This window comes from Bombus bifarius, unplaced genomic scaffold (genome assembly GCF_011952205.1).
Source record: "Bombus bifarius isolate JDL3187 unplaced genomic scaffold, Bbif_JDL3187 scf7180000010252, whole genome shotgun sequence".
NCBI classification, from domain to species: Eukaryota; Metazoa; Arthropoda; class Insecta; order Hymenoptera; family Apidae; genus Bombus; species Bombus bifarius.
Genome location: NW_022885576.1, coordinates 1,195,825 through 1,211,282, shown reverse-complemented (window position 1 = coordinate 1,211,282; position 15,458 = coordinate 1,195,825). Strand labels below are relative to the sequence as shown.

Genomic DNA, 15,458 nt, shown 5'->3' with positions numbered 1-15,458 from the left:
TCACGGGCTACGACATTTGTTCGACAAATTTTGATGGGAAGTCTAATAAATTCTTTTCGTCTCTTTAAATAAAAAAAATTTCTAATGAATTTTTCTACAATGATTTCTGCTGTCAGGGAAGAAATGTTCAGAACGATAAGAAGATTGGTTGTGAAAAATTGCCTTGAATGAAGAAAATTTATGGTAAATTTTTTCACATAACGTTATTGTAGGAAAAAATTTTTATCGAAAAGGAACGTTGAAAATAATAAAAGCGTTGGTTGTGTAAAGGAAATCAATAATAAATAGTAAGAGCAGATGATAAGTGTAGATTAATGCGAAAACATACCTCAAATTATTTAAATTGTGCATTTACCCTATTATACTTATTGCACGGAATGAAATTAACTGCTAACAAATTTCGCTCGAGTCAGACAAATTTGATTTCGTCCCACACGCAATCAGTTTTTCACGACATACACGTCTATCGAACAGTTCTGAGAAAGAGAACGGCGGAACATATTTGATATAACAAAATTTTCCATTATATTACTTAAATACTTATTTCTTTAGAAGGTACTAAATTAGAATTATGTTCGCAAAAAAATTGCATAATAAATATTACTTCCCGACAAGATCTTGAATCAGTTATCTTAAAATCATAAAAAATTTAACAAGTGTTTTCATTTGTATATTTTCTCTATAAGGCTTCAGTCTAGTTTAATAATACGAGTATTTGCTAAGTAACTACATCCTAAATTCTTTTTAATCTAGTATGCAGAAATGTAGTTTTCGGACAATTTACTGTTTATAAATATAAATTGTTCCAAAATTACAAGGATATCAGATTTTCATAAAATTCGTATAATTACAGATGAAAATACACAACGATAAAATTCCATTTATTGGAAATATCTCCATTTATTGGGAAATAAACAGTTCAGATAATTGGAGTTTACGCACGCGTGCACACAATGGATCCCCTCAACAGTAAACCACGTGTCATAACCCTCGACACTCGATGAGAATTCGACAATAGCCCAAAGACGATGTCGCTAACTGGACGATATGCTACGCCCCCTCGAGGACGTACGAACAAGACGCATCACATGCGGAACGCCAACGACTGTTGGACAGTCACAGGATTGGACAGAAACAGATTCCTATTCCACAGGAAACTTTGACGAAAACACACCCTCTGGGTGGACAGTTATAATATAAGCAGCAGGCGCTTCAAGAGAAAAAAGACTCTCCCGCCAACGTCTAAACTCTGCTACTCACATTTCATACTTTTCCGCTTATACCAAACAGTTAAAATAAACATACTAAACCCAAGCTTACTAGAAATCTCTAACCCCTTGCCATACCATTTACCTCGGAAGAATTCGGGCCTAAACGTTGCGCCCGAATGGTAGCGAAAGAAGCCGAAGCGGCAGAGACAGACTGTCGGAACTTGAAACATAAAATCGTGCGGCTGAATGAGAGATAGCCGAGGCGATCGTGCTCTTACGCAGTTCAAATGAATTTGAACCAAAAGCTTTTAAAAAATATTTTAATTAGTACATATGATTAGAGGAAATCTTGTAGCAAATAAGTATTAATGCTATAATTAATCAATAGCGGAATACAAATAATTTGAAGCATATCCAGGACAATAATATTTGAATTGAAATTAATTTTCTGACTATGTCATAATCACCGGACATAAAAATGCAAAACAAAATATAAATAAACAATTTAGTTATACGAAGCCATAAATAACTATTTTATTGAGAAATACTCACAAATCTAAGAATTAATAATCCTGAATGGTATGGTACTTTATAAAACATTCCGGTAAATGCAAAGCTACCTTACATTTTGCGCACTCCCAGGTCGTTTCGCTTCGTTTTTTCTGTTTGTAACAAACTTCACACATTCTAGTTGGGTGCTTCTTTTTAGGCGTTCTATTAATATGCTTCGCGAAATAACCCCAATATTATGCTTGTAATGATGTTGTACTTTCTGCGGATTTCCCACGTTTTGTATAATCAGTTAGCTGTACGTGTTTTAAAATTGCCTCAGCTACATCTATTCTATACTTCACATACGATTGTTTTCCTTGATTATTTAATTGTTTTTTCATAATATATGTATTAAATGGAGCCATGTCAGACATGTAAAAAAAATAGTTTTTTTTTAGCCCTTGTGCATTTTCCTCATAATGGGGAAATACGCCAGTATTTGGTCATTGAGATCGATCGTTTTTCGGAAGTGATTCTAATAATTCAAAATGGACAGTTTGTGAAGAATCTAGCAAAACGCTACCAAGAATGAAATTCATAGTCGGCGGAAAATCTACAGGGGCGCAAGTATCCTCAAATGGTAAAAAATCGTTAGATTTTTTGAAGATATTTTTTACCGATGAGCTAATAAATCAAATAGCAACTGAAAGAAACAATTGTGCTCCAAAACTGATAGGGACGAAGACACTGTCATCGCATTCGATTTGGCATAAACCAAGGTTGCATTTTGGTGAATGCTTCATAAATTATCATACAAAATTACAGAAATTAATACTACAAAATCATATTTTCAAAGATATATAGATTAATTATTAGAATATACTAATATTTTTATACGTTAACATTTTAACATGAAAATTGGACTACGAACCTGACTCGTGATATTCAGGTTTGGCTCAAAATTAGATCACGAGCCTGACTCGCGATATTCAGGTTTAGCTCAAAATTTTCATCACGAGTCAGACTCGTCAAAGTATGGCAAGGGGTTAATCTACCTCCACCTTGAGCGTCAATATCGTTCAAGGTTCGCCACCTAAACCGAACAGTTGCAACCAGAGTGATCGCCATCTATTGATAGGTCGCAATACACACACACACACACACACACACACGCACAATAAGTTCGTTCATATAATAGAAATTAAAATTCAGATAAGCGGATTAGATCGACCGGAGTTAGTTTAATTCAGCACAAATTAAAAATTCATTTCTATAATTGGTATATCGATCCATTTGGAAATAACTTACATTCTACATATTGATTACTATTTAAGACGTTTGTTATACAGGGTGGTTGGTAACTGGTGGTACAAGCGGAAAGAAGTCGAAAATATAGAATTTTTTTTAATTTTTTTTTTTTATTTTTCCATCGAGATAACGATCTACGGTAAGATCCGTTATAACGAGACGTGATAAAGTGCACGCGTACCGAGCGAAAATTCAAAGTCGATTTTCTCGAAAACAAAGCTCTATAAAACGCTGTATTATGAGAATCCATGCGACTTTACACAATGTTCCATCGTTATTTTCTTTTTCGACAATTTACTCTCTTTCTATCTCCAGCTTCTGTTTGTTCTTTTCCATCGTTAATTGATGTTGGTACAAGATTTTAATTAATACATACAGCGGCTCGTATTGATATTTGAACATCATGGTGGTCGAGAGATAATCGCTCTTTGCATTACGCGTACAAACGAATAATCCAAATGTTTCAGTCAAATTCAAGGTTTATATAAAGAAAGATACCGCAAGTTGTTCGATCGAAGTATTTGTCGTTGCGTTCTGTAGCTTTGACGCACAAAGTAGAACTTTTTGTGAAATTGCTGCGAGCAAGCCAGCTTATTCACTAGACATTACTCCTTTGGATTACTACCAGTTCCGATCGATGCAACATGGTTTATCCGATATGCGTTTCCAATTAACGAATCAGGTACGAAAATGACTTGATGACTGGTTCCTGTCCGAAGACACAGCATTTTTCCGTGGCGGAATTCATCACTCGATGGACGGTTTAAAATTATAGAAAGCAACGACGAATGTTTTGATTGAACAACTTGTTGTACCTTTTTTTAAGTAAACTTTGAATCTCACTCACAAAAAGGTTGTTCTTTAAGATTATTCATTTGTACAACCAAGTGGTCGTTTTTTAGTATACTATATTAAAATACTTATTCTAGTTAGTAGAAATATAAATTTTGTTTATTTAATGCACATAGTCTTTCAAGTGTCGAGCAGACAACGAACAAGTTATATTTTTATGTTAATCTTCGCCCTGATACGAGGAGCATAAAGAATGACGCCTATATCGTCAGTTTGGCGTTACTTTTGTAAAATGCAGCCACAAAATAGTTCAGGCATGAAATTTATTGTACTATAGAATTAAAAAGAAAAGGAATTGTCAAATAAAATTGACGCCCAGTAGCTATATTAGATAATTTTCAAATCTTGAGTTTTAAATCTCACATCGTCTTACGTCTTTAAAGGTTCGACGAATCTTGGAAATCTTAAAAGCCTTCAAGGTTTGGATGGATATTCAATATCTCTAATAATTCATGTTTGGAACTTCTTACATGTATTATATCCATTTTAGCTTTGACATATTACAAAATAGTATCTTCAATATACAGGGTGGTTGGTAACTGGTAGTACAAGCGGAAAGGGGGTGATTCTACGCGAAAAAAGAAGTCGAAAATATAGAATAAAAATTTTTTTTTAATTTTTCCATCGAGACAACGATCTACAGTGAGATCCGTTATAACGTACCGCACGCGTACCGAGCGAAAATTTAAAGTCGATTTTCTCGAAAACAAAGCCTCGAACGAAAAATTTTTATTGTATATTTTCGACTTCTTTTTTCGCGTAGAATCACCCCCTTTCCGCTTGTACCACCAGTTACCAACCACCCTGTATAACCTGCTTTTAACGTCTGTTGGTTTAATGACTTTTAACGTGTTTTCGTTCAATGGCTCTTAATGAGTCCTTATCGTATGAAAAGTATTTTTTACTTAAATGCAGGTAGATTATTTCACTGTTATAACACGAAACTCGAAAAAATTTAGAAAACGCTGCCATATACACAATATATTGTATCTACTCGGTCTCTCGCTGGTTTTCTCCGCACTCTGTCGCAAGAATCTCGAATAGCCTCCCGTCCCTCGTACTTTGCTCATTTTTTCCCCTTCCACGAAACGCTCGTTAGAACACACGACGACAGACGATTCTATTTCTTGCACCCGTTTCACAAACATGGAGTTCGTAATTACATACAAAAAAAGACATACAAAAATTTTCGAATACTTGTCACAGATCATTTTTATAGATGTACATATTATATGGAATAGAAAACTTTTTGGAATTTGAGGTTATCGTACATAAAAAGCATTATCCCAAATTTTTTTTCAATTTCAGCGATTTTCAGTTGTTAACTTTTTTGATATTTACAAACATATTTTCGATAAATATTAAAACTAAAAATTAAAAAATATTTACCTTCTTGTGGCCTTAATAATTTCGTCCCTGAAGACGTCCAGGCTTAATATTAGTATCTTATTCATCGTTTCAAACAAAAATCAACGGAACGAAAGAATTTGGCAATGCTGAACGTAGAATATGTTGCATTTGCAAAAATATCTTTTTTATCTTTTCTTTAACCGAAACCACATCCAATTGGAAATATCGCAAAACAGCTCGCTCGAGATATTTCGTTTGTAGCGTAAATGGAAATGCGTCACGAGATTTCTCGTCCATGGATATGAGAGGATTAATTAGATCATAAAAGATACTAAAGACAAACGTTATATCCTTCTCGGAGCAATGTTTACCCTCCCCTTTTTATTTGTTTTACGATAAAGGGGATCGAGGGGATATTTTTGCATTGTGTAGATGACGACGAATACTTACATAAAAGAATGTGAGATTTTTAAGATTTCAACGTGAAAATATTTCACGGATTCAGAAAGCGTGGTAGAACCTCGAGCGTTTAATCAGCGTTTCATGTACATTTTCACGATTAGAAGACAAGCGACGTTAAATGATTCATAAGCAATCGTTCGAACTACCTTACGGGCAATCGATAAGTCGAATAAAAAGGAATTTCCAGAAGAGTATATTTTTAGATCGATGGATGCCACAACCTTGGTTGTATAAAAGTTGATCTAAAAATAAGTGACCAATGCTTGCGGCTTATTTACTAATGGAAAATCCGTTCATCGACGTGTAACGGTTTACGCGCAAGTACCGTTTTAAAAAAAGGCCCGCCACCGTATTATTTCTCCTTTTGGTGCGAAGCCGCGGGAATAACTTTTAATAAAATTTATACATAATTTTTACAACTTTACGATTTACAAAGTAGTCTTAATAAATCTTTCCTTTTCCCATAGTACATTGAATTGCAACTTTGCGTGAGTATAAAATTCCAACTCGCTTCCTTGATACTTTAGATCCATTGTCGTACTTCGCATGAAACCAGTGTCCTAATTACTTACGAACGGAAGTGTATGTACACGTGTAATAATTGATCGCGTCTAAATCTGGCGGAGAAACGCAAAAGGAAAGTGACTTTTCTCCGATTTAAACTGGATTGGATGGAAGAAATCCCGTTTTAGACGTAGCAAGGTCATATTGATTACGAATGATTTTAATCTGTAATAGTAAACTGTGTGTTATACGAAGAATGTAGGAAACAAGTATTGCACGGTTTTAATGGTAACGTATAGGATTATTCTCGTAAAAGTTGCACAAACGCAATATCATTTGAAGATTTAAATAAAGTAACTTATTGTTTTATCAGGATAAAAAAATGTACTGGAATAGTAGACACAGGAGTTCAGAAAACTGCAATTATGGTAATAAATGCTTCGATTTCCTTAAACTTTATTAGATTGCAGGAGAAGGACGAATGAAGAAATAGTAACTGGAGAAGTACTTATTAACCCTTTGCACTTCTATGTCGAGTGTGACTCGATTTTTATCTCAGGAGCTCCTTTGTCGAGTTCCACTCGACATTCTTTCAGTCCCACCTTTTTTTGTGAAATGTGCGAAAGAAAACCAGGATTGCATCCTGGAAATTGTTTCAAGATATATCATACATTTAAAAATTACAAAATGCAACAATAGTGTGAATAAAACTGGTATTTAAATGAATTTGTTTCTCCCTTTATTTATTTAAATTGTCTTATCTTTTAATTAAAGTAAATTTCAAATAAAACACTTAAAAGCGTTGGGAGCTGCTGGTAACGAAATCGAAATAAAATTCGTGGTGCAAAGGGCGAAGCATTTATCGTTGGCATTCTCTTTACAAGGAACCATCTCTAAGTTTTCCGATAACATCTTTCGTTCTATTAGTTCGTGTTCTGATAACCAAGAGTCTACTCTGTAATTCCCTAAAAATGCCAAAGTTAATCCCATTTCTACTATACCACGTCAAAGAACATCCGGTTCTGGAAAATTTCCATAACGCACGAGCTATCTTTCTAGAGCAGTCAAATTTTCGTGGAAGTTGATGCTATGGTTCGCCGCATGCATATTTTATCGCAATTATTTGCTCGTTTCTTAACTGCTTGGAAATAAATCATTCCACGAGAAACGCAAACACTTCGATGGAACTCGGCAAGTTACGTAACCGGACGAAGCCAGAGAGGAACTCTCGCGTTTTCCTTATCGAAAAAATTATTTATGTCGCGATATCAGGTGGGCTTGCTAAAAATATTATCGCTTTGCAATGCGGAACGAATCGATCCAACGTCAACGAACCACGTGATAGAACATACCGAAACCACGATGCACCTTTTCCTGTCTATATTGGGCGTTATCAACATCATATCGAATTATATACAGATTTAATCAAAACCTGTACAATACGTACGTAGCGACTAATTTTAACGTAGAACACATGTTTCTTTCTCTTACGTGGATTGCTAAACTGGAAGTCAAGTACAGGTATTATCGTGAAAAGCTGTTACGAGCTGGTCTTAAGAACGTTCGGAGAACAGTATTTTTAATGCATCATTGTAAGTTTAAGTTAGTGTCTTTTTTATTTGAAGTGTATCAGTGACTTCGTTACTCAAAGTATCTCAAAGACGATTGACCTGAGAATATTGCGAAACATTAAATAAATATATGCGTAAAGCGAAATATTTTTCAAAATATAATATTTACAGGCAGAGTGCAAATAAATTCGTTTATAATCCACGATCAGACTTGTGGAGAAGTTTCAAGAAAACGGGTAACATCGCGGACAGACTATGTGGCTTGAAAGCAGTCAGTGTTAATTTCCAACCTGGTGTACTAAATATGATGCACTGACGATCGATATATGTATTAAGAGAATATACTAACAGTCTTATGTAAAACTATACGTGCAAATGCGAGGCCAGAATATTGGGTTCATTTGCAAGGAAAGTCAAATGAGTGATGAACTATGCAGTAGAAAGTTTGAGACAACATACTAGGTTGGCTTTGCAATGCAAATTTTGTATGTTTCTAGAGTAAGTAAACTATAGAGTTGTGTTCCTTTTTTCAACTGCAAAGGGTTATATTTATCTAGATGAATTATGCACTGCATTTTTCTCATCTTTTTTATACAATAAATAAAAATAATTTATTTTGAACGTTATTTGTAATATAGTTTCTGGATCCTCTTGCACAATAATTCATTAGGAAAGGATAATCAAATAACTTGAAATTTGTACAATTTATTTCTGACATTTCATCCGTTTTGTTACCAAACTTATATCTGTTACATAAGAAAATATGTATATTGGTACTTTCTGAGACTTGTAAAATTTCGCTAATAATATTAGTTCAATTGTTTAAGAGTTCCCCGAGAGCAAATTCACTTCTAAATTTCTTCACGGATAACACAGACACAACTAAGGAAAGGAAATCTAAATAGAACCTTTTTTCTAAATATTATTCTAAATATTTGAATATTTCTCATATCTTTCCATATAATATACATTCTGGCACATTCAAATTTTTCATAAATGCATAAACATCCGCAGCCTTCTAGGAAAATTACGTTATTACAGTGCATCAGACTTCCAATATGCTGATGATCATAAACTTTAAACGATCATCGTCAGAAATAAATGAAAAAGGATAACATCAGACTTACCCATTGACGACGGAAGAGGATTCATCAATGTTCGATGGTCCCGACACCTGGACTTTGGGCAAGTTGTAGATATCCACCTGTCCTTGTCCATACCCATGCCCATGACTATGCTGCTGTTGCTGTTGTTGTTGTTGTTGTTGTTGTTGTTGCTGTTGGGTATGCGTCGTCGAATGTTCATCGCTGTCGCTACTCTGCGGAGGCTCAGATCCTACTCCTCCACGAGGTCTGAAAAAAGACGATACATTCGAAATATTAAATCGGTCTACGATCATTATCTTAAATATCGTTAATTAATACACTGTCGGTCTCCCTCCGAATTCCTCGTTAAAAATGCTCTTTTTTTATCCAACGACCACTGCATGATATCTGAAATTTATACGACACTGGTCGCAAACAACGGATTTGATTACAGAGCGACGCAAATCCAACTCATCGATAAATTAATTTAATTCGACAGTCGATAATCGTGACTTGTCGCATAGTTATTGCGATTTTTGATATTTATGAAGTTGCTCCGAAGGAATTAGTATAAGATTATTATTGGATTTAGCAAATTTTATCTTTAACGATTTTTAGAAAGTTTTTGTTTGAAATTTGTGGAAATAACGTATAACAATCTAATGTTAGAGTTGCTTTGAGATCGAAAATAGAATAAATATTGCAGTTTAAAATACACCAAAATAGACAGGAAATAGAATAATAAGAGCTTATATTAGATGCAACAACGGGAAGGAAATGATCCACATACGTCAACGATGACATGTTTAACCTTACAGAGACGACGCGCACTAAGGCTCGTTTTTTTCTATGTGACGTAAATTTCAAGATAATAGGGCACAAGGTAAAAAGAAAGAAAGTTTCTTTCTTATTTGTAACATGAAAAATCGATTCTATTTAATAGAGTCATAATCGACGAATATAAGAATGAGTCTGTGATTTAGTAACTTTCGTGACGTCTAGAAATACATAGCTGGCCAAAATACCGTTATGGGACACGGGACGTAATGGGTGACACGAGAAACGAGTTTAAAAAGTCACACCTGCGATGAGTGTTATCGTAGCTAGCAGTCCAGTAGAGGGGCGCCACTGTCCCACGTTACACGGCTACACAGTCACATACAAAAACTGATTAAAAATTAGGTCTTCTCCCACGACTCACGAATAGTCGCTTCAATTACTCCAGACTTCCTGTCCACTCCTTCCGGTCTTCATGCTACATAACAACGAAGACCTTGACAACTTTTCGTGGAGACGTTCGAACGTCAATACCGTTGCAGCATCATTTTTCTCTGAGAAGCTGCTCGGCAGATCAATGAAACTTTTATCGGATGACATATAAATACTTTTTCTCTCGCAAATCCTCTTCCTCCTGTTGTTTTCCTCTTGTATTCGGAGACTAACCACCGACAGATTCGAACCACCTTTCGAAGAATCCCTCTTCTAACACGATGCACCAACTTCCTTCATCTCGACGCAATTTGGGTATTTTGAAAATAGGCAAAACTCGTTTGGTTTGTTCTCGATCAAAGTGCGAGGGTATACAACGTGGACTACGTGATTCCAACAAAAGTTTGCGGTGAAAATACAGCAATGCGGTGTGCCGAACGTGCTGCAGTCCGCGCTCGTGCGACTCCTCGCTACTAGACGAGGCTTTCGCGGATGTACGCCAATGGTACAGCACCATTGGATGTACGTGAACGCACACTCAGCTGTTTCGGCGCGTCTGCGCCAGTCCTGCCAGCTATTGACCGAACACCACGCTGCTGGTTGTATAGCTATATAGACGAGTTGATTTGTAAACGTGTGTACACGTGGGAATGTATGCGATCTAACTGAAACGATGGGATCGCATCGCTGCACACACCGCTATCTCGGAAAAACGGCCGATAGAGGGACCGCGGTATCGGTCAGCTGATCGCGATGTTGTTTCCCGGACTAACCCAATCTATTTCCATCTCTCTTTATTGCGTGGTGACCGCAATAGCGCGAGTGAAACAGAGCGATACACGTGCACAGTCTTAGGCTGATACGAGTTTACGGTGGACGTTTAATTGCCTCATGGATTGATGAAATAAGAATAATTTCCTCATTAAGCAACTACCGGTGTGCATCGCGATGACTGACAGGAGCGTAGCGGAAGAATCGCGGGTCCAGCGCGAATGAAAATTTTTGATTCTGTCGTAGGGTTGTCTACAAATTGGATCGAAATTTTTTTATGACTGTGATCCTGAATTTTTAATCTGTATAAAATATTTGTATCGTCGATGAGCTAGAAACTTTTCATTCAATAAAACGAAATATATTCGACGATGAAGTGCAAGATGCAAATTCGAGATTCTATATGAACGATTTGTAGAATACAAAGAACAAAAATGACCATATGTAGAAATAACGCGTGATAATTAAAAAGGATATGTAATTTTAAAATTAATCAGCAATTAGTTAACACGTTTTGGGTGTCAAAACAAGTAATTTGAGACATTTTGGAAAATGCAAGGACATTGAGCCTGGTTCAGGTCCGTACGACGTCAACTCAGATTCCTTGTGCAAAAAATATTTGTCCTAATCTTTAATATCTTATATTAAGTTTTATTTGCATAACGATTGTTACTGAACAAGAAGCAACAACGTTATAATATCATAATCTTAATCAAACACTGTAACCAATCCAGATTTAATGAAATACTTTGGTAGCCTAAAATTCAGAGGACCTCTACGCGATACATACAGCCCTAAATATTGACACATCGACGACTGTCTCTGTTTAATGCTTTAATTTATGATCTCACTATGTTATTTCCACTTATTATACCGCTATCCTAACCATATCCGACTCTATGTTTTTAATCACAATATTCGATTCTCAAAATAATTTTATCTCCACAAAATTCACTGGACGGGAGGTCCTATATCCTCCTATATCTAAAGTAACACACCCTATGCACCACTCAATGGTCAGCCTCTCGCAACAAAATGCGCAGTATTCCTATCCCAGACGAGAGATAGAGAACGCGGAGACGATTGCGTTTACGGAAATCGCTATCTCTGCCACGAATGTATCCGGAGGGATCCACTGAACCGTTACTAGTCCACACACGATAGATCAGAGAGACTTACGTGGGCATTGACACGGCGGGACAGCCAAGCTGCAGAAGATTTCTGGCGAGGTATTCCGGCGCAGGTGCGTCGATCGCAGGTGCGGAGTGCCTGGCGGGCCGAACTGGTATGGTATCTCCTTTATCTGGGGTCCATGTCATGGACACCGATGATTTTCCATCGTTCGACGACACGTACGATTGATTGCTATTGACGGTACTTGAGTTCGATGATTTTGCCAATCTGAGGGATGTAGTTCGCCGAAACGTTCCTAGTTCGCTGTCTGAAAAAAGTTCCTTGAGATATTTATTTAAACACTAAAAAGGAAATTGCATTCATAAAAGATTTAAATTATATCTTCTTATATTCTAAGAGTTTGTCTTAAATCAAGTATCGCGATTATGTTAAGTGTGAAATAAATGTGAAAATGTAAATAAACAAATGAAAGATAAATGCAAGTGTATAAAGCAAATTAAAAATATAAAGCAAAACACAAAAATATAAATAAAATGGATATATGTATATAAATAAATTAAAAAGTAAATAAATAAAAAGCTAAAGATATGCTGTTCCATATGTTCATCGATTTAATAAGGCGAATAACAAACTGAGTAGAAGTGTTTAGGTTACTAGGTTAGTTTTATGTTAATTTCACAATTCTCGACATAACTATGGATGATATTCATTTCGATTTCTATGAAGTATGTGAAATTGAATGCACATGATGTGTATAAAGTAATTTAAAGATGGTTAATTTGAACGAGTTGTTTCATACAAAGGAATAAATACTGTGAATAACATATAATATATACTATACTATACTATACTATACTATATATAATACTATGAATGCTATAATAATTATATATTCTTCTATGAATTCTTATGTTCCTGTCGAATATATATTTTTACGATTAAAGATAAGACATTTTATACATACCATAACCTTATTTGAAAACAAAACATGTGTTCGATAAAAACATTAACATATAAAGGATTACTTGGGAAAGAAAATTTCTATAGTCATAATATTTTTATACTTGAAAAACAGAATTTACTTTTGAAACACATTTTCATTTTATTAAAAGTTATTTCGTTAGTACTATCTAACCAAAATCTTATTATCGAAATTACAGTTATCGGAAACACTTGTTAAAATAATCGATATTATGCGAAAAATACACAGAAACACTCTTCAAAAATAATTATTTACTGCTCGAACAACGGAAGACTCGGAATTGCCCAACTTCAATGTTAAAAACAAATTCAACTACCGTCGAAAGTGGAAACGATAAAGATGCAAAATGTAGTCCATAGTCCAAGCTCCAAGCGACATTCAACTACATGTGATGGACATTTATAAATACAGATGACACATCACAACACTCTTACTTTCATTCCTTTCATGAACAGTAACGTTTTTCACCTGAGAATCCTCGTGTTGACATTGTTATCAGGTACATACGTTCCTTTTCATCGAAAGACCGATAGACGATAAAATCAACTGAATATATCGATGAACGACAAAGTGTAAAATCGCAATTGAGTTATGCGAAACGAAAGGTCCACCGAATGAGCTGAGAAGCAAATGATGTTTAAGAAACAGGTGTGCTGATATTAGCAAATTTCTTGCCTATTCTTGGCGACACTGCTTTAATTCGTTTAAAACCCTATTGCATCACGTCAACCTTAGCATTAGTGTACTATATCTTCGGTTTCTCATAAGTTACGTGAGCGTATTACAGACATGCTTCTGTAATCAAATCAACGCCATCCATCCGTTCGTGCATATTCAGGCTTACCTCGTATCTGATCAATTCCCAGAGCGTTAAAAAATAACCTTGATGGTCGATGCAGTGAAACACGAAATATAATATACAAAGACGCTGCACGAATTTCGTAAAGAATTCGCCCAGAAGTCGAATACGACGAAATGAGAAGATTAACGCTCGTCTGTATTAACATCTTTCGTGGCCGAAGTATTTTGGAAGAAGCATCTAAAGGAAAAAGCTTATGTTAAAGAAACTTTGAGAAATGAAATAAAATAAAATAAAAATTTTTTTTAATAAAAATATGTATAAATAAACATATACGATTATTTTGACATTTTTTAGGATATAATTGTATATTTCTTTATAATAAATAGATTCGCCTTTTATCTTAATATTTATGTTAATATCATATATTATTTGCAAAGAAGTATTACACAAAAGTTATCAACTCTAATTTTATGAAACTTATCATATGAAAAACAAAGAAAGACCTAAAACCTATATTTATATTTTCATTGTCTTTCATACAATTAATTTTACAAAATAAAATAAGAAACCTTTATATCTATAAAATCTTTATCATATAAAAAGATAAAATATCTTCAAATCTAATCGTTTCCAGATACAAGTATTTCAATATCTTCCCATAAACAATAAAAAGTGCATCGATTAGTTTATAAAAAAAATATACAGCCTTATTTAAGAGAAAATCGATGGACTCGAAGATGAAAAAAATGACTTTGGAGGATAAAATCACGAGTCACAACGTGTGACAAAATACATTAAAAACAAAAGAAGATCATTAAAGAAATAGGATAGACATATACAAAATTTAGAAAGTACATATTATTTTTTAAGAGTTCGAAATTATTTTACGGATCTCCAGACAGATGTACATCTCCCTAAATCGAAAAAGATAAGAATCCTTTTGTTGCTAATTTTATACCGATTTTACTTATATCATAAATATAGCATGAGTCGTATTAAAAATCACCAATCTTTTGCTCATCGAAAATACTGGAATTATATAACAAAGTATGAAAAACGATTCTGTAAGCCTCTGACTAACAACTAAAAACTCGAATGCCTCACTTAGGTACAAGGACAATCACGCTTTTTGGCAATAAGCCGCGCGTCCTTCCCGGGATTGCCGCATTTCCCTGAACATATTTGCGACACGTATGCGTTCGTGTATCTTCCTTGATTCACAATTATTTCCGGAATTGCACACATCTGGGAATTCCATAGTAATGTAATCACATTAAACTTCCACGATTTGGAATAGATTAGTAATCGTTCGAGCGGAAACTTTCTTCTCGCTTACCTAGAAGATTTTAAGAAACTACGTGATAATCATAGAGAAATAGTTTTAAGGGAATTGTTCTTTTCGAAATTACAAAGATATAAATAACCTGTAAAATTTGTTCTATTCGTATCTAGCACTTTAGGAAAATTTCAAGCCATTTATATATCTGATTAAAGAATTCAAATAACAAACGATGTAATCGTAAAAAAAAAATAACAAATAATTTTCTTAATAGAAAATTGAATACAGTATTGGATATTGCAAATAAGAATTTATTTTTAGAGCCAAGTTAGCCGATTTAGCTATTAGAGCCAACATAAAGTAATGCTAGAATATAGTGACTGTCAACTTTAAGCTAATATATTTCTTATTTATACTGAAAACCTCTTCAAGTTAGAAAATACGAT

At 34.6% G+C, this 15,458-nt stretch overlaps 1 protein-coding gene across 1 annotated transcript in view; it reads right to left on the bottom strand.

The window, feature by feature from the left end:
* The window catches only part of LOC117216145 (GRAM domain-containing protein 2B-like), an 81,516-nt gene that overhangs the window by 60,869 nt on the left and 5,189 nt on the right, over positions 1-15,458 (bottom strand). The window contains 3 exon segments of the mRNA XM_033462660.1: positions 8,878-9,102; positions 11,995-12,256; positions 13,776-13,970. Of these exon segments, the coding sequence (XP_033318551.1) occupies positions 8,878-9,102; positions 11,995-12,256; positions 13,776-13,970 (682 nt within the window).